This window comes from Lactuca virosa, chromosome 1 (genome assembly GCF_052849685.1).
Source record: "Lactuca virosa cultivar CGN04683 chromosome 1, Lactuca_virosa_CGN04683_v6, whole genome shotgun sequence".
Taxonomy (NCBI): Eukaryota; Viridiplantae; Streptophyta; class Magnoliopsida; order Asterales; family Asteraceae; genus Lactuca; species Lactuca virosa.
In genome coordinates, this window is record NC_136426.1 from 29264831 (window position 1) to 29284637 (window position 19807).

The 19807-nt window shown below is 35.9% G+C and overlaps 3 protein-coding genes and 1 long non-coding RNA gene across 7 annotated transcripts; 1 reads left to right on the forward strand and 3 right to left on the reverse strand.

Annotated features, from left to right (window-relative positions):
- The first annotated feature begins 215 nt into the window (after positions 1-215).
- On the forward strand, positions 216-4060 carry LOC145161001 (inorganic pyrophosphatase TTM1-like). 4 transcript variants are annotated; one of them, XM_079080583.1, is made up of 11 exons: positions 216-332; positions 724-1080; positions 1173-1483; positions 1576-1689; positions 1771-1944; positions 2035-2229; positions 2321-2443; positions 2668-2780; positions 2926-3046; positions 3115-3369; positions 3444-4060. In XM_079080583.1, exons 2-11 carry the CDS (start codon positions 741-743, stop codon positions 3663-3665), a joined length of 1968 nt encoding a protein of 655 aa, XP_078936709.1. In that variant the 5' UTR covers positions 216-332; positions 724-740; the 3' UTR covers positions 3666-4060. The 4 variants fall into 4 exon arrangements, with proteins under 4 accessions (XP_078936709.1, XP_078936783.1, XP_078936573.1 ...); XM_079080657.1 differs by having other exon boundaries at positions 231-411; positions 2995-3046; XM_079080447.1 differs by having other exon boundaries at positions 232-411.
- Positions 4061-5785: 1725 nt separating this feature from the next.
- Positions 5786-6826, reverse strand: LOC145161232 (H/ACA ribonucleoprotein complex subunit 2-like protein). The gene is made up of 4 exons (XM_079080766.1): positions 6530-6826; positions 6352-6421; positions 6106-6211; positions 5786-6026 (listed from the first exon to the last, which is right to left on the reverse strand). The coding sequence occupies exons 1-4, from the start codon at positions 6666-6668 to the stop codon at positions 5865-5867; spliced, it is 477 nt and encodes a 158-aa protein (XP_078936892.1). The 5' UTR covers positions 6669-6826; the 3' UTR covers positions 5786-5864.
- Positions 6827-9955: 3129 nt separating this feature from the next.
- Positions 9956-14415, reverse strand: AAE17 (acyl-activating enzyme 17). The gene is made up of 14 exons (XM_079080850.1): positions 14067-14415; positions 13656-13785; positions 13320-13588; positions 13019-13223; positions 12796-12836; positions 12574-12699; positions 12152-12225; positions 11855-12075; positions 11642-11736; positions 11308-11524; positions 10976-11101; positions 10797-10895; positions 10214-10426; positions 9956-10140 (listed from the first exon to the last, which is right to left on the reverse strand). Exons 1-14 carry the CDS (start codon positions 14318-14320, stop codon positions 10030-10032), a joined length of 2181 nt encoding a protein of 726 aa, XP_078936976.1. The 5' UTR covers positions 14321-14415; the 3' UTR covers positions 9956-10029.
- A 2769-nt stretch (positions 14416-17184) lies between these two features.
- On the reverse strand, positions 17185-17838 carry LOC145104218 (uncharacterized). Its single transcript, XR_013707033.1, has 3 exons — positions 17772-17838; positions 17388-17529; positions 17185-17318 (listed from the first exon to the last, which is right to left on the reverse strand). It is a non-coding gene; the product is annotated as an uncharacterized LOC145104218 (long non-coding RNA).
- Between the last annotated feature and the right edge of the window lie 1969 nt (positions 17839-19807).

Genomic DNA, 19807 nt, shown 5'->3' on the forward strand with positions numbered 1-19807 from the left:
AAAATAATTTTATATTTTTAATAAATTAAAATTTAAGTTTGTATTTTCGAATAAAATTAGGTTTTTAATCGAATTTTTTACTCTTTTTTAGTTCGAGTTAAAATTAAAAAATCCACTTAAATATAAATTAAAATATTTATCAATATATTGAAAGGATGCTATTTTCCCATAAATAAGAAAAAAAATTATCCCAATTTATGGGTAAATGTTCCGGTCATCCACTTGAAATATCAACCGCCAGACGTCTTATTTAGCAACCAACGATCTCGCGTCCCTTCATCATCATCGTCCCTCTGTAAATTGACTCATACTTTCATCGTCAACCAGCAAAGGTCTCATTCTCATTCTCATTCTCAATCTCACCACCTGGTTATCTTCAACCCTACACTCCTACCCCATCAACGTCTTTCGGTACTTTCACAACCCCTTCTAGATCACTCGCCCCCATTTTTAATTCAACTTTCTAGGACCTATTGACACCTTTCTAACCATACCCAGAAAAAGTGCAGGGATCTTTCGAGAGTTTTTTTATGTTTGTTATCCTGTACATGAAATCTTAATTGGTTAATTAGGGAAAAATCTATTTCAGGTTACTTGAATTGCTTATGAGTCTAAATTAATTGCCAACTATCCTTTCCATCTAATTGATTGTTTGATTCATTGAATTTGGGGGAAAAATCTATTTCCGTTTATTCCTACTTATTTTGGTTTCATTTTTTGCAGCATAAAGGTGAAAAAAGATGTCCCAGGAGAATTCTTCTACTGTTGAATCGCCTAGAAGACGATCTGGTCTGCTAAGAGATCAAGTTCAGTTGGTTAAAAAGAAGGATTCATCTCGATACGAGATTGCCCCAATCCAAGATCCTTTATCATTCGAGAAGGGTTTCTTCGTAGTGATCCGAGCATGCCAATTATTAGTTCAGAAAAATGAAGGCATTCTATTAGTCGGAGTAGCAGGTCCATCTGGGGCTGGGAAGACTGTATTCACAGATAAAGTCCTCAACTTCATGCCCAGCATCGCCGTCATAACAATGGACAATTACAATGATGCAACTCGTATTGTTGATGGCAATTTTGATGGTAATTACTCTTAATTTCTTTCATTCTCGTTGTCTCCTTAAGCTTCTCCGACTTCCATGGCAGTTATCTGATTGCCGTTTTCTTTGCTTCAGATCCAAGGCTGACGGATTATGACACATTACTTGATAATATCCGTGGGTTGAAGGAAGGGAACGCTGTTGATGTTCCCATTTACGATTTTAAGTCCAGTTCACGAATTGGCTACAGAAAAGTCGAAGCTCCTTCTTCTCGGATAGTCATTATAGAAGGGATTTATGCACTGAGTGAAAAGCTACGACCATTGCTAGATCTTCGTGTCTCTGTAACTGGTGGAGTACACTTTGATCTTGTCAAGAGGGTTTTAAGGGACATCCAACGTGTTGGTCAAGAACCTGAAGAAATCATTCATCAAATCTCTGAAACCGTATATTTCAGTTTGATTATCTTTATGATCGACTAATCATATATCTTTTCGAGTTTTGTTCTCTATATGATTCAAGCTATCCTTGCACTCAGGTATATCCTATGTACAAAGCTTTCATTGAGCCTGATCTACAAACTGCACATATAAAAATTATCAACAAGTTCAATCCTTTCTCCGGATTTCAGAATCCCAGCTATATTTTGAAGGTTAACACTTCATTTGACTGTTGAAAAGGGACTTTACATACAATGCTCATTTTAATGACTGGTTTTTGTTTAATTACATAGTCTAAAAAGACAGTGACACCAGAGCAAATGAAATCAGTTCTTTCTCCAGATCATCAAGAAAGAAAAGAAGAAACTTATGACATTTATCTTCTTCCACCTGGTGAAGATCCTGAAGCTTGTCAATCATATCTCAGGATGAGAAACAGGGATGGAAAGTACAATCTAATGTTTGAGGTCCGTATGTATCTTTTACAAAATCTTGATTTTTTTTATCAAAGCATCAGTTGTATGGATAAATTAAATTGTTATTTGGATTTATTTTAGGAATGGGTGTCTGATAGTCCATTCATTATATCACCTAGAATCACCTTTGAAGTGAGTGTGCGTCTTCTTGGTGGATTAATGGCATTAGGATACACAATTGCTGCCATTCTCAAAAGAAGTAGCCATGTTTTCTTTGATGAAAAGGTCTGCGTGAAAACCGATTGGTTAGAGCAACTTAATCGCACCTATGTTCAGGTATCTTATTTCAACACCATCTTGTTAATTTGGCAAAAAGTTTTTATTTTTATTTTTATTTTTTCATGTTCCTTTGCTTTGATTGGCTAAGGTGCAAGGAAGAGATCGTTTGTACGTCAAATATATTGCGGAGCAACTAGATTTAGATGGTACATATGTTCCTCGCACATACATTGAACAAATACAGCTAGAAAAAGCTGTAAATGACGTCATGGTATGTTGTTTCATACCAAACTTTTACATAATGTGTCTGATAATATTGACATTATCAAGCACATTATGCACAACTTTGTGGCTGATATGTATCTGATACATACATATCAGTCACATATATACATACTACATACAAGAATCTATCAGGCCCAATGTGTGATTGGGCCTGATATTTGTATGGAGTGTGCATTTATAGTTACAGTCTTAATGTAGTCAAATCTACAGGCATTGCCAGATGATTTGAAAACAAAGCTTAGCATAGATGATGATTTGGTTTCAAGCCCTAAAGAAGCTTTATCTCGCGCCTCTGCTGATAGGAGATCCAAATACCTTAATCGGTACTTCTCATTACTGTTTTAAAAAATTACAAATTTTGTCACGTTCATATCAGTACCAGTACCGGTCTCAGTCCAATGTACACCAAACACTATGCACACCAAACACAGTACAATTGTTTTGAGTTTGATTTTTGTGCAACCATAGGGGTGGTGCGCATTCACTTTCTACACGCGAAAGGAATTTCTCGAAGCTAACAAAACTTTCTATTAATAGTAGGAGATTTGATGGGAGGACACCAGATTCACCAGCACCAGTTGCAAATCAAGTAAATTTTCAAATCCATTTTTTTTTAAAAGTTGCGAGTTATTTAGCAGTTGTTTTGGTTGTTTTTAGGGTGTGATTACGCACTTATCGGAACAAATTTCTACTCTGAATGAAAGAATGGACGATTTTACATCTCGTATTGAAGAACTAACTTCAAAATTTTCTGAAAAAAGAGTACCGAGTCATCAAAATATAGCCGGACAGACTGAACCCTGCAACGGGTCAGCAACTTCACTGTTCATGGCCGGTTTAGGAAACGGTCAAATGCTGCCCAATTCTGCATCTTCTAACCAGTTGGCTCGGGACCCACCTCTCATGGAGGAGGTGCACAATTCATACTTTTTTAACTACCTTTCATTTGAGTTTCAGATGTGACATGATTCTTTTTTGTTGAAAAGGTGTTAATGATAGCGAGGGGACAACGACAGGTGATGCATCAGCTTGACAACTTAAGTAACTTGTTACGTGAGTACATTACCGAAAAGGGTCAGGCTGACCGGGCAGAAAAGGGCAGTAGCAGATTGACCGGATTTGAGTCGGTTGGATTACCCTTTGTGATGACATTGACAATTGGTGGATTGGGTTTCTTATTGTGCAGGACTTTGTATTCCCAAAAGTAAACCCTTCTTGAAAATTTCCATTCATAAAATAACTAAATAAACATGAAACATAAAGCTAAGATCAAAAATCTTATGTATCATCTAACAGTGTAAAGAATCGGGTGAATGTTGCCCCAACAGTTATACGAACATATATGATATATATCAATTATCAATACAAAAAACATTATTCCATATACATTTGAGGTCTGTATGGAGTTTGGACATGTAAACCCTGGCATATCATCTATTTGTTGTGTACTTCAATTTAATCTCTCTTGCCAGGGTGCGTCGATGGGGGTTCTATGGCAGTACACTGACATCATTTAGCATATATTGATATGTAATTGTTAATGTCATAAAATGACAATGAATAATAATTATTATTATTTTAAGTTATTAATCTTTTCAATGTATTCGTTGGGTAAATAAACTTTTTCTTGGGTTTTTATTATATTGTAGGAGTGAATTTCAAACAAATAAATCAATACCGTAGTTTTCATGGTGTCCAATCGTCTATTATGACATCCAACATGACATAGTTTATTTATTTATATTGATTTGGCGATGTTTTTGTAAGATTTTTTTTTTTTAATTTATATTTGGTTTTATATATTTTAAAGATTATTAATATATTTATATTTTAATTTATTCTAATTATGTTAAAATAAATAAAGATCAAGTTGACAAATTAGGTCGGATGTAATTTAGTGTTATCAAAATGACCAATAATGTTAGCATTTCAGACCAATTTTACTTAACACATAATTTTATTATTATATTTTTTTTTGACAAAAAATCCATTTTAGTGTCATTTCAGACTCAAATTCCGGATTCCGACCGGGAAAAAAACTCATTCTAAAATTTCAAGAATATGTTTGAAATTGGAAATTTCAAGATGTTTGTTTTTTTATTGAAATTTAACAAAAAGTTCAAAAAATCAAAACAATAACGATACAAAAAGAGTGTAAAATGTAACATTTTGTTGAAAACTTTGATATTTGACATTTCGAAATAGTCATTTCAAACATTGGTAGAGTTTTTAAAAGGCGCCTTGTGCAAATAAGAAAAAAAAATTTACTTTAATAAATGAAGATTTTTTTGTCACATATCACACTCTTATTCAATTTGCCAAATGTCATTTTGTGGTCATTTTGATTTTTTTTTTCCATATGTCATTTTATGGGTATTCTTATTTTATTAAATTTCATATAATATTTTAATATAATAATTACGAGTAAGGGACGAGGAGGGGGAGGCTCTCGAAACCAAACGAGACTAGAAGGACCATGGGAATTAGCACCATTCATAAGATTGCTTTTGTCTCGAAGAGGCAACAAAAGGGCAACCCTCTATCTCTATCTCGGTCTCTGTTTAGCATCATATATCGATCTGAGAACATTTTAATAAATGGATATCAAATTCATTAATAGACTTATCTTCTAATTTTAAAATTTCCAAATTAAAGCTCATTAGTTTTTTTGATTTACTTATTTAAATTTAAAAGATAAAACATTTCAATTTTAATAATTCATTATTTTTCTTATTTTCTTATAAATTTGAAGTTCTCGACCTTTATACTTAATTTTTTTTAAATTAGCTCATGTAATACATAAGTCTTACAACTAGTACTCATATTATACTTGTTAAAACCAATGCTCACATGCTGCATGAATGATGGTTAGTATTGCAAATGCCCAAAAATTGAGTCATCTTCTTTTATCCTTGTGTGAATATTCGTAAATAATATGTAACATGTGAACTTATGAGAACGTGATTACAATAATAATAAATATTATTAGCAGGATATGGTAAAAAAATTGTTGATTAAATTAAAAATATATTAGTATATACTTCGGATTTGAGATAAATTACAAAAAAAAATGGATCATTAGACTAACTGAATCCAAGCCAATTTCTCCTCGAATGATATTCTGTTTATTGAGTTCAACTAAAAATGATGAAAGACATGTAAAACTTTGGTTAAATAATTTCACATTTGTTGTTCCTATAATAACACCCTTCTAATTCTATGATGACTCGTTGTACTTGCATAATGAACTGTTTTAGAAAAAATAGCATAAGTTGAAGTCTTTTTGGCTACAAAAACAGATTTTTGTGCTTGGTTTTGGTCATGAATATTTAAAATAGCAAGATAACTGATACTAATACTGATAAATTCAAGTGCATAAATAAAGAAAGATACAAACAATTGTATTCTCAAAACATAGATGCAGCAAGTGAAGTAATTTCTGTAGCAACTTCATCATATTCAGTTTTCAGTTTTTGTTGGATTTCCTCTCCAAGTTCTCCCTTTGTTGGCTTTGGGAGCACCAAAACACAGCATGTTGGCCTCTTTGTAGCACCTGCATTTGCTAGATCCTGCAACCACCATACGATTTTTCTCATGTCAATGTCCATGGCCGAGTCTAGATAAAAACCAAGGGGATGTAAAACTCACTTCTTTTGATGTAACATAAACATATGGTATCTCTGCTTCTTCACATAGTATTGGAACATGAGTTATCACATCGATTGGAGTTATGTTTCCAGCAATTACACACACACTGCATTCATCCATGGATTCACCTTGTTGTTAACATGTATATTTGTAGATTAAATAACAACAAACGATCTATAACTCATCAACATAGATGGGATCTAATTTCATACAATCAATTTGCATAAACAAATCTCGCTAACTTACCCTTTATTACCGCGTCTGATGCTCTTCACGACCTCCTTGACTCCTCTTTTCAAGCATTTGTGTTCGGCAGCTAAATAACATAAAAACATGAACATATAAAGCTAAGTTTCACCATGTTCGTTGAGATTAAATATGAAAAATCAATGGAGAAAAGTGTGCGAGATTTGATTGATTGTACCTTTGCGGACGAGTTTGAGGGTGCGTTTGGAGAGTTTTTTGCCAGCAAGGGGTTTAGCAATTGGAGCTAAGGCCTGAAGCTTCTTCTTTTCCTTCTCCTTGTGTGCTGATTTCTCTACTTCACTATCACTTCCTCCCATCTCTTCTGTATGAATCGTGAAATCAAGGGGGCAAAACTAAAGCAGCAGAAGTAGGGTTTATTTTCGCAACTTTTGATTTTAGGGTTTAAGGAGGTGGTAGGCTGCTGATTCTTCAGCGGAACATTTTGATACATCCACTTCCACTGAATTTAATAATGTAACGACAAACTATACCCCCATTTAAATCTATAGTGTATTTTAATTTAATTATTTTTGGTTGTAATATAATTCCTTTTTGAAAGCTATTCTTTGTGGACCAATTAAACCAAAAAAATAATTAAGGGACAGTTTATACCCTTTTATCTTCTATTATCAAAATAAATATATTAATTCCAAATAACCAAAGAAAAAAAAGGTATAAACTGTCCATTAATTATTTTCCTACGAAGACTGTAACTCCATGTTTAACAGCGAGCTTCTGAGAGGCTTTAAAAAAAATGGATTAAAAAAAAGTTTCAAAATGGTTCGTACGGTAATTTGAGCTTTAAACTATTGTTTTAAATTAGAAGTTCTTAATTCAAAAGCCAACTCAAGTAGCTATTAAGGCCGGACGGAGTGGACCGCGGGGAAACCGCGGGATCGGTTCCCGCATGAAGACACACCGCACCGTGGGTGCGGGAAAGGAGTAGCGGGAAGAGAGTGGGGGGAGAGAGTCCCTCTCTCTCTTCTAACCATTGGCTGTGCGATTTTTTTTTTCTTTTTTTTTTCTTTTTTTATTCCAAACGGCTATATATATATATATATATATATATATATATATATATATATATATATATATATATATATATATATATATTCTTTTTTGTTTCCCTTTTCTTAACCTATAAATATTCAAACATTCTATCATTTTTTTTAACCCATAACCTATATTTCTCTCTAAAAAATATTATTCAAAATGTCATCATCTTCATCATCCGATTCGACGGCTGTAGAGGAGGTTAAGTTTATCGGTTCCGTCATGGCGAAAACGGTTGCATACTATCAAAACCGATTAGGCGAAACATCACGTGCAAGACCTAACCTAAGAAAGTCGTCGTTACGTAGAAATCACGAAGCCGGACACGATCGCCTTATAGAAGATTATTTTGCAGATGACGCCATCTACGCTGTAAAGTTTCGACGTCGGTTCCGGATGAGGAAGGAACTATTCTTACGTATTGTTGGCGATTTGGAAGGCCGTTTTCCATATTTCCAATGGAAAATGGATGCAAGGGGAAAAAAAGGTTTCTCTCCCATTCAAAAATGCACGGCTTCAATTCGTCAGCTAGCATACGGTATGGGCGCAGACAAATGAGACGAGTATTTTAGGATGTCAGAGCGTACCGTGCGGGAGTGTGTGTACAAGTTCTGCAAAGCGATCTGTTTGGTTTATGGGCAACGATATTTGCGCAAACCAACTATCAACGATATCCACCAATTGTATACGGTGCATGAAGGCAAGCATGGATTCCCTGGAATGTTAGGTAGTATCGATTGCATGCATTGGAGTTGGTCATTATGCCCCAACGCATGGCGTGGTCAGTACATGAGAGACGACCACAAAGAGCCGACGATCATTCTAGAGGCTATCGCATCACATGATCTTTGGATATGGCATGCATTCTTTGGTCCAGCTGGTGCAAACAATGACATCAATGTGCTAGACTCGCCGGTATTCAACGATATCTACCTTGGAAAGTCACACGATGTACATTTTCAAGCAAATGGGGTAGCATATAAGCGTGGATACTATCTTACTGACGGTATATATCCTCCCTTGTCTGTTTTTGTGAAATCGTTTACATGTCCTAACGACCCAAAAATGAAAAAGTTTAAAGAGGCGCAAGAGTCAGCTAGGAAGGATGTGGAGCGAGCATTTAGTATACTTAAGAGACGTTGGCAAGTACTAACGGTCGGGGCAAGGTCATATGAGGTGAAAAGGTTACAACACGTAATGTATGCATGTATCATATTGCATAATATGATTCTTGAAGACGAAGGAAGAGCGATATGCCGATACAACGAAAATGAAGTTTTGCCAAATGTCGAAGGAGTAGCCGTTGGTACATAAGAGTATAGGATGAATAGAAGAGAAGTACACAATCGCGACATTCATCAGGCCCTTCGTGCTGATTTGGTGGAGCACATTTATAGGGCTCATATTCAGCCCCCTTACGAGTTATCTCACGATGATTTGTTTGACGAATCAGACGAGGATTCTGATATGTTCGTCGATAGTGAAGATTCTGACGACGAGAGTGGCGTTGGGGAGAATGATGCAGACGATCAAGACGATGACGAAGACGATGATTCCGAGTGACGTATTTTGGTTTAAATAAAATTCTATGTTGTAGGTTGTTTGATTTTTTTTTTTTTGCGGTTTTTTTTATTTTTCTACTTATTTAAATATTAGGGTTAATGTAATTTTTATTTTAATTAATGAAATGCTTTTTATTTTTAATTAAATTTTATGTTTGATATTAATTTAAAAAATATAAATAAAAAAAAATTATTTTATTTAATATAAAAGAAAAAAAAAAGTGAGGGAAAGGCTTCCCACCCATTCCTTGGCTTTTAGGTGAGGGAAAGAAAAGTGAGGGAAAAATGGGTATGGCCCACCAAAAGTAAGGGAAGCTTCCCTTCCACACCCTCCGGTCTAAGAGATTTGAGTTTTTTTTGAAGGTTTTAGCTTTTGATTTTATGTAACTATGTTTAACAAATATTTTTGTACAAATAAAAACTTTATATTTCAGCTATGACCGATTGACCGGGCATCTACCGATCAGTTTTTGACAAAGAAGCCCTACCACGTCAATTTTCATGTTTCACTTTATCCCTTGACCTATCATCTCATGCCCATTTAGTCTTTTGATTTTTTTATTATTATTTTTTTAATTACCACCAAAAGTACTCCAAAGTCCAAACTTTTGCCAACACTATTACTGTCAAAGATAGCCCAAATCGTTTAGCTTTTTACAATAATTAACCCAAAGTTAACAAAATTCCCGTATAACCATCGATTTCCATTGTGAAATGCTTAAAACGGTGCATTTAAAAAAAAGTACTATGAAATTCACTTTGTGTACTTTTTGGAAAAAAAAAAAAAAAAACTATAAGAAAGATGACTATATTTGTCTCTCTTTTAAAATCCATCTCTAATAACAAATTACTTACACTGTCATAACCATAATAACAAGAAATTTACCTTTTTCTACAGTTCATAACAATTTATGACCTGAGCAACAAGTTGTTGGTCTATTTTTTGCTGACTTTTGCATTTGATTTCACAACTAAACATGGCTGCCACATTTGAATAAACAAGTATACTCTTTTATTAAAAAGTTTGAACATAAGTACATAACATAGTGAACAACATCCCAAATTACAATTTGCCCTTTTGACCAGTTTGAGTCAACTGCTGTCTCAAAACCCTTCTCATTACCTTGTTTGATGCAGTCCTAGGAAGCGATGCAAATGGCACCACATCAGAAACCTAAACAAAAACCCAAAACTCAAAATTAGAGAATTTATAACATTTCCACAAAATATTTCCAAAATGATGATACCTTAAACAAAGGGTTCAGATTCTTCTGTAAAGCTGAATTCAATGACACCCTCAACTTTTGTAAGTCGGTTGTGGAACCATCGTCATTTTTGAAAACAACCACAATCACCAACCGCTCGGGCCCACCACCAGCTGGCGTAACCCCAATAGCGGCTGTCTCGAGGATTCCATCATCAACCGAGTTGCATATCCGTTCAATTTCAACTGAACTTACCTGTAAAACTAACCATACTCCTTTTTAAAACGGTTTCCAAGATAGTATGAAAAGGGCATTCAGGTCTCGGTCTCGGTCTCGGTCTCGGTCTCGCTCTCGCTCTCGCTCTCCCTCCCACTCCCACTCCCACTCCCACTCAGTCTCACTCTCACTCTCACTCTCACTCTCACTCTCACTCCCAGTCCCAGTCCAAGTCCAAACACAGTACAACCTGTTATGTTTTATCATTGTCCTATGTGAATGGACAAAAGAGACAAGATTTGATTTTAAGGCAAAATAGGTAAATCTTGATATCAATGAAACGAATTCTTTGGAACTTTCTAGAAGAAAAAAGAATTGTGTACAAGAGATATGAATATGAAAATCATGCCTTGATGCCACCAAGATTCATGGTATCATCTGCACGACCATGAGCACGATAGTATCCTCTAGATGTGAGCTCAAATACATCCCCGTGTCTTCGTAGAACCTATTATAACAAACATTTAATAAAACATGACTTCAAACCCTAATTTATTTATTGTATAAGTAACATGACCTTTCACTTACCTTCCCATTCCAAGAAGGCATGCCTTTGAAATAAACATCGTAGTGGTTAGCATTTAGCAGTGTGCTTGATGCTCCAAACATTAAGGGATTAAGAGCCAGTTCACCAACTCCAGGCACATTTGGTGGCTATAAACATCAAATAGATTTACACCCAATCCATATTAACCCATGATTCACCATAAAAGCTATTTTTTTTTTTTTTTTTGGCTTTGATGGGACAACAAATTGCAATTTTTGTCCCGTTGACATCAGTCTGAATCTGAATCTGATGCATGTCAAATGCAGTACAATATGTCATGTCCTGCGTAACAAACACAAACGATTGTGCTTACCATGGGGATACCATTTTGGTCAAGAATAAAGAGATTACATCCCAAACTTGGTGTGCTGAAAGCAGACAGACATTGGGGCTGCAGTAATGATCCGGTGATAAAACCACCACCAATCTCAGTTCCCCCACAATACTCAATGACTGGTTTGTATTTAGCTCTTCCCATCAACCAAAGGTATTCATCCACACTAGACGCCTCTCCCGTTGACCCAAAGCAACTAACAAAGTTGAAAATAAGCTCATCTTAGAAGATAAAAACACAAAAAAAATTACAATTTCTTCATCTCTCATCTATGCAAAAGACGAAAATACCCTCCCCGTCATCCAAAACTCACCGGATGGTTGACCAGTCGAAGCCAGCTGTACAATTGTTTGTTCTCCATGCCCTTACAATACTTGGGATCACTCCCAACATTGTTACTTTTGCATCCTGAAAAGTTTGAGCAAATGAGGGTAAATTTGGAAGATGTTAAGTTCTGTCCCCAATAAGTAAAAAAGATATAACATGGATTTAAAAGGCAAAAAATACGTACAAGTTATGAAACAACCTGAACAAACTTGGCAAACCCAGAACCAAGTGGAGCTCCATTATATAAAGCAAGTGAGGCCCCATTTAATAAGGAAGCATAAACTAGCCATGGACCCATCATCCACCCAAGATTTGTGGGCCATGCCACCACATCACCCTTGCGGATGTCCATGTGGCACCAACCATCTGCACCAGCCTTGAAAGGTGTTGCAAGAGTCCATGGAATTGCCTTTGGTTCCCCTGTGTAAATTGACTTAAGTTTGATAATAAAAATGCTTAGATTAAATTTGGAGACATTATCTTTAATGTTTTCTACCTGTAGTTCCTGAAGAAAAGAGGATATTTGAAAATTCTTCAACTGGTCGTTCAACAGCAACAAACTCGACATTCCTGTATATTTTGATTTGTGAATTGACTGAATTCAGAAACAGAAACAGGTTATAAACGTTTAGAGTGTTGTTTTCTTTGTTACTTAATGGGCTTAATGGGTTAAGCACTTAATATGGACAGCTATACATGGTTGTTAGCTTTTTACTTGATCTGAATATTTGTGAAATTTGGTTTTTTGGAATGTAAGGGCAAAATGGTCATTTAGTCTTGTTCAGACGGTTTATTCGGTCTAGAAAAAGAAACAGACCTTATGTATACAATCATTACCCATTCAACCACTTTACCCATACAGGAGTTAATACATAATATATTAATATGGTAAAGCTATACACACAGAAGCAAACATACTTGTAACTTTTAACTTGTTCTAGAAAATCATGCCAAGAAATATCACCATCACGCAATTTCATACTAAATCCTGAGCCTCTTGTAGGAATGACAATTGCCATTGGTGATTGAGCATCAACAACTCGACTGCAGAATTTATGTGAGAATCATGTTATTTGAAAAAAATAATAATAATAATAAGGGTATGAAGGTCATTTTCAATGTGGGAATTGAATACAACACCTGTATAAAGGAATGCTTCTGTCCCCACGAATGATTAAATCCTGAGGAACAAAATTTAGTGATGAGAGATATGGATATTGTAAAAGCAACAGCAACAGATGAGCTGGCCCACACTCCCCCACCCCAAAAGATGTAAATCTGGTACACAGTGGCCCGCTAAGTGGCTGACATGTCACCACAAGGGGCCCATCCACATCATTGGAATTGAAACTTTTGCAAGTACCTGTGTAAAAATTGCTTTTGCTTTTGATAGTACAAGTCTTGTAGAAATTTCGGTTGGAGCAAAACTATCTGCAATAGATACAACCACATGGCCTGCAAGAACAATTGCCAGATATATCACTACAGAATTGACATCCATAGGCATATCAATCGCAATTGCAGATCCTTTTTCCAATCCCAGAGTTCCAAGAGCATATGCGACTAACCTAATCATAATCCCAAAAAAAAATAAAAAAAAATCACAAGAATTAGGGTAAAAATGCATGTCAGAAAAAGGTGTTGATATAAGCAATTTAGCTTACCAAACCTCTGAACGCAATTTCTCAAATGTCATTGTGTTCACTGGCGTTTCATCATCACCTTCATCACGCCATATCACTGCTATATCACTTGAAATCCTTTTGCTACTCAAACTTAAACAATTTCCAGCAGGATTTACATAAGCTCCATGAAGCCATCGACCTCCTGGATGCAATAACTGGGTTTCTTCAGATGGATCATCGACTAATATTGCTTTTGGAGGCACAGAAAATGATATGTTCATTTCAACCAGTATCGTTTTCCAAAACACCTGGCATAAGGATGATTATGATCCATCGGAATGAAAGTTTTAATGGTTTGAAAAGGGCGAGATGTACCTCAAGATTTGAGGCTGAAAATTCATGAAAAGTAGAGTAACTCGAAATGGGGTCTTTATAATTGGGACCCAGGAACTCCTTCCCTCTTCTCTCTAATAAACTACCTATGTTCGTTAATAACGCCTCCTCCCTAATCATGCCAGGAAAAAATCGAACAATGTAAGTATAGAGAAACAATCAATGTCAACTACCAAATGCAAAATTGATATCTGTACTGCTTGTTATGAAGTTTATTGTTGATCATCAACTTTTTGAACGGACAAATTCATAGAATACACATGATTTTTTCACTTGAAATTATTCGTTTGAATGTTTTCGCGAGCGAGGAATTTGAAGTAAATTTGTTCTCCCAAAAACTAGCTTCGATGAACACTAATTGCAACAATTTTCAAAGGGGGAGTCGGAGCTTACGGGTCAGGTAACCAGGCGGGAGGATCGGGTCCGAAATCTTTGTAGCATCCATAATACATCATCTGATGAAAAGAGTAAGGAAGGTCCGGATTGAGAAGTCGGGTGGAGATTTGATTCCATGTCTGAGGAGTAGCAGGGCCGTAACTCTGGATGATTTGAGTGAGCTCCTGATGAAGTTGCGTGGCAGTTTCCGATGGGATACCCAGCTCTACTATGTCCGATGAGTCAATAGAGTCGAGGGATTTGTACACCATTGTTGATTCTCTGAGATTTCTTCGATAACTTTCAAAGTCGTAGTTTCTACAAATTGTTAACGATCTTCCAAGAGAGAGAGATAAGGCTTATAAAGAGAAGTAGATGATTAGATAATATCGTTTCTAAATCCTATCAAAATTATCTTTTTCTTTTCGATTAATTACGAAAAAACTGCCAATTTTAGCAAAAAAAAAAAAATTAGTTTCAGTCCAGAAATCGTAAAATTTACACGATTTTCTATTCTCGAGAAATTAAATTACCTCCTACCTTTTATTCCTACAATTATTTCTACCCATTAAAATTATGACAAATCACCATTCAATTTAATTTTATTTGATATATTCCTAATATAGTCTTAATGAGTTAGTTAGAAAAATATGGAATGATGACACTTGTCATAATTTTATTGGGTAGGAACATTTATAGGCATAAAAAGTAGAAAACATTTTAATTTCTATTCTCGTATACCTATATCAAGAGAGAAATTAAATATCATCCTACATTTTATTCCTACTTATTCCCCTACCATATCAAATGTTGACACGTGTCACATTTAATGACACATTTAATAAAATTGATAATATTTTAATCCACTTATTACCATTTAATATGGATAGGAGGATGGTAAGAGTAAAATATAGAAATATTTTTAATTTTGCATGTCAAGATCTCGCCCTTGTAAATATAAGGGAAAATGACTTAATAGTTTTCGTTACTTGTACGTTTAGTCATTATTCTTTTTTTGTAAAACAAACCCTTATACTTGATTTTTTTGTAAACATGAATTGGCGTCCACATCGTAGTGTATGTGGATAGGGACATATTACACTCCTCTTTAATATCACAAAACACAAATCGATTACATGTTCACTTCATATGATATTTGTAGCTGATATCTTTATTTAATGTGATAATTAATGTGATATGTAATTTGAAAAACATACCCAATTCATGTTAGGAAAGACTTTATTTATTACCATATTCATTCTTCTATTTCATCGAATAACTTATGAAACGGCTGTTATCACTAATATCAAATCCCTACATATAAGGAATCGGTAAGGTATGATATATTCTAAATTAAATTTAAATTTAAATTGTTATTCAGTTGATTTACTTGCTCCTTTTAATCGTATTCAGTTCTATATATAATTCAACATCTTTAATCATTAGTTTACACCATAATTATTTCATATTCCACATCAGGAAACAAGACCAAGAAGGAGCAAACCTTATTAGTCGAGACAACTGTATGTTTTTTACTTATGTTCTGAATACTTATGATCTGTCCCCTTCTTCCAAATCGATTATTGTCCCTGAAACTTCAAAAATGTGATTAGTATTGTATTTCTTAACTGTACAATGAAAAGTATTTATATGAAAATGAACTTTAGTCTAATCTACTCACATATAATCAATTTTAAAAAGGCAATTCGGTCCCTTCTTTGTTGTTAGTTGTTACAAAAATGGGTATTTTTTACTCACTGTTGTGGTCTTACATTGTGTGTTATTGCCACGTGATCAATTTCAACAGTTGAACACACGTCGTATCGCTATTCAAAACCATGAACATTCTCTTCATTTATTTATATGGGAACATATCGATTTGCTAAATACTTAACATTATACATTCTGCTAACATAATATTTTCTTCTTTTATGTTTTGTTACAGTGACAACGGCAGAGAGAAACATCACTTTCATTAACGACTTAGATAATATGAATGATCATTACACACTAAAAGTGTGTATCATCCGGTTATGGAGATCAATCTCAGATGTGAGCCCGACTATAATTTGACTGCAAAAAGAAAAGCACGTTGGTCAACGAAAGTACATTGATCAATATGGGTGAGCTGCTTAACAACAAGGAAGCACTGGTAGGCGCTTGTGCTACCAGAGGCCAAGAAACTTAGAATAACGAGGTTCATTCCATGAAAGGATAGCTAAATTTGAATTTGTTTTAGTCATAAACATTATATTATGTTTGTATGTTGGAAATGATTGATTCAATGAAAGGATAGCTAAATTTGAATTTGTTTTAGTCATAAACATTATATTATGATTGTATGTTGGAAATGATTGATTCACATGGATAGAAACGTATACACCATAAAATCTAGGTGGCAAAAGGTTTCGCTCTAATTTATGGGAATAATTTTGAGGAAACACTTTCGCTAGTAGATTTTAAATATCTGATAAACATCATTATGGTTAGTGGTTGTGTTAATTGCATTATCAAATTCGCAATATGATTACGACATCCCTTTGCATAGTTCGAATTGTGAGAAATGGCAGGAAATTGTTTGAACTTTCAAGACATTTAGCTATAAGTTCTGAAAAGGTTTGAACACACACATATGCTATCTGATGAAAGTGTATAAGCTTAAGAAGTCTAGTTGGATACTTATCGAAGCATCACGTATCCGAAATATGCACTTTAGTAAGAAAGTCAAGAGTATTGATTTATAGAAGTCCAGTTGATTTCTGGGTACATGTCAAAGCGAGTGGGAGCATAATTGTTATGATAGTGGGAGCATATTGTCATGTTAGTATTGCACGTTGACAATACTATTCGTAGGGAAAAAGTTTTCAATTTGCAAATTGTAAAGTTTGTGAATTGTTTCTCTATGATAGACTTAAGGGAGAGGGCACTCATACTTCGTTTCGAATCTAAAAGTTTACATTGCATAGTTTAATAGAACTTAGTCATAAACATATATAAATATCATGTTGAAATGATTCAACATAGGAAATTCGATATATAAAAATTGTAAAATCCCAAAAATCATGACCAAAAATTTCGTTTTAAACCATTAAATAAACCATAGTTATCAAATCATTCCATCAAAACATAAGTCAGAGTATTTCAAAATATTATTATCAGAGTTTCCAAATCAAACATCAGAGTAAACATCCCAGGCTAAAACATCATGGTGTGTGCAATGCAGTCATCCAGAGCTCTTCTCTTTGCAACTGGAAGTACCTGAAACCAAAACTGAAAACCGTATGCACGAAGCTTAGTGAGTTACCCAACCTACCACATACCATACACATAATCACATACACTGGGCCCCCGCCCCTACATCGGGCCCCGCCTGGCATCAGACTGTGTCCGGCATCAGGCCCCGGCTGACATCGACCATCCAGCCCCGCTTGGTATACAGATTTGTTTCTTCGAGGCCACGCCTGTCTCTGGGCCTCGCCTGCTATACACATACAAAAATTATCATATAATCATACTATCACATAAAGAATCATACACAGTTCTATATACTCCAGTCCTAAGGTCTCGCCTATCATGGGCCCCGCCCCTACTCTGCTAATGATGAGTTATGGAACCCCGTCCACACTCAGCTAGTGATGAGATGCGGGACCCCGCCCACACTCACCTCCCTACCAGGCACATACAAATATCATAAAGACAACAAGTATAACTAAACATGCATACCTTCCTCGGGCAACGCCCGCATCAGACCGTGGTCCGGAAACATACATATAAACATTCCTCCAGCTTTCCCCGACATCGGACCGAAGTCCTGAAACATATAAAACAGACACATGCAAGAATCACGAAGACATCAAGCATACAACACATTCCTCGGGCACTACTCGACATCTGATCGAAATCCGGAAACATATAAACCTACATCGGGCACTGCCCGGCATCGGACCTTGGTCTGGAACATACTAGCATACATAAACATATAATCATACATGCATACATATACGGGCCGAAATTGGTGCCTTAAACCCGTTCATACAAAGGGAAACTCACCTCACAAAGCTGAATGCAGAATCTCACGGATAATCCTCCGGCTACTGACTGGCAAATCCCCGAACTGCTGATCTCTCGACTCCCTGAGCTATTAATCATCATACAAATTAGTTGAGTTCAGGATTCTCATACCTTAACCATAAGTCCTCACTGCAGTAAAAGACCATTCTACCCCTCACATACTCTTGTTCCAATATGAACTCTACTCAACTCTTGGCCCAAAAGATAAACGTTCCTACAAGGCCCAATATGTGGCCCAAATTCCAATTGGCCCCAATCCCTTCACATGGGCCTCAACCTAAGGCCCAATAATGCTTCTCTAGTCCAAAAGTTCAATTCTCGATGGCCCACTAAGGCCCAAAGTAGCAAAGTCCAATGAATGGCCCAAATGTGCGAAGCCCACTTTGACTGAGTATGCAGGTCGTACTCAGATGTACGCAGCGCGTACTAGGCTTGTGACTTGTACGCTACACGTTCAAAGTTTTATGCCCAACGTACTCCCATGTTAAGCTCTTTTTGCTATTAAGCACTTAATGCTTCAAACTAAGGGACCAAATCACAGATCTGAGCTCTACTTAACGTCTTAATCCATAAAGTCACTGAATTGGTGACTTTGCATTTCCCAAAAAAGCCCAAACTCCAAAAATGACATTCTAGTTCCATGAAGATGGTCTTAACTCTTGCATGAACCCATTAAGACCTTCAAGATGGCAACTTTATGCCTCAGGGACTCAAATAGCACCAAGGGTGGCAACCCTAAGCCTAGAAATCAGACTTGAACCATAAAGCTTCATCATTGGGACCAAAAAGGTCCAAAACTTCAAAATAAGAGATATAAGGAAATAACCACCAAGTTTGAGACTTTATACCTCAAATGAGAGCTAAAAGCTGGTGTAGTCCTGGATCTAAAAGCTCTATCTTCTCCAATAAGTCTTCAAGAATGAACACCTTCTTCAAAAGCACCAAAATACTCTTCTAATGGCCTTCCAAGATCCAAGATCACTCAAAGGAGGATTAGGGTTTCGTAGTAGCTTCTTTAGGGTGAAATGGAGGCTGGTCTTCAAGGAATTATGTTCCTTATATAGTTCCTAGCCCTAAAATTAGAGTTTTTGTCTAAATGGAGTACGCCCCACGTACCTCTTTGTACGCCCGGCGTACTAACTTACCTCCTGCGATCATGCAGCCTTCTACGCCCTGTGTTCTCTATGATTATGCCTTGCGTACTCATGTAACCCTTAAAACCCTAATCTTATTTTGGCGATAAATTCTTCATTCTGAGTCCGTTTTCAACGAACTTTATATCCACGAAAAGGTGGCGAGAAGCCCTACGCTCCTAACAACACACCCAACCCTTAAAACCTTCCTAATAAAACCCAAAACCCATAAAATACTGAATCATCAGATTACGATTATACCCTTGGCCTCCGCAGACACAATCGAACACTTTCAAAACCGGGTGTTACAACTCTCCCCTACTTAAATTAGATTTCGTCCTCGAAATCGCTCCTTCCTAACACCCGTATCAAAAATAATGATATGAGGAATGTAACCGATGCTTCTGCACGTAAAACAATCTCCTCGAGACATCCGAAAACCAAACCGAACTTCTATGCTGAAGGAAACAAACTTCGAGCTTCCGCAAACCACTTCTGACTCTCCATAGTCTGAATCCCATATTGGTCTGTCTCCCTGACAGACTGTCCACACAT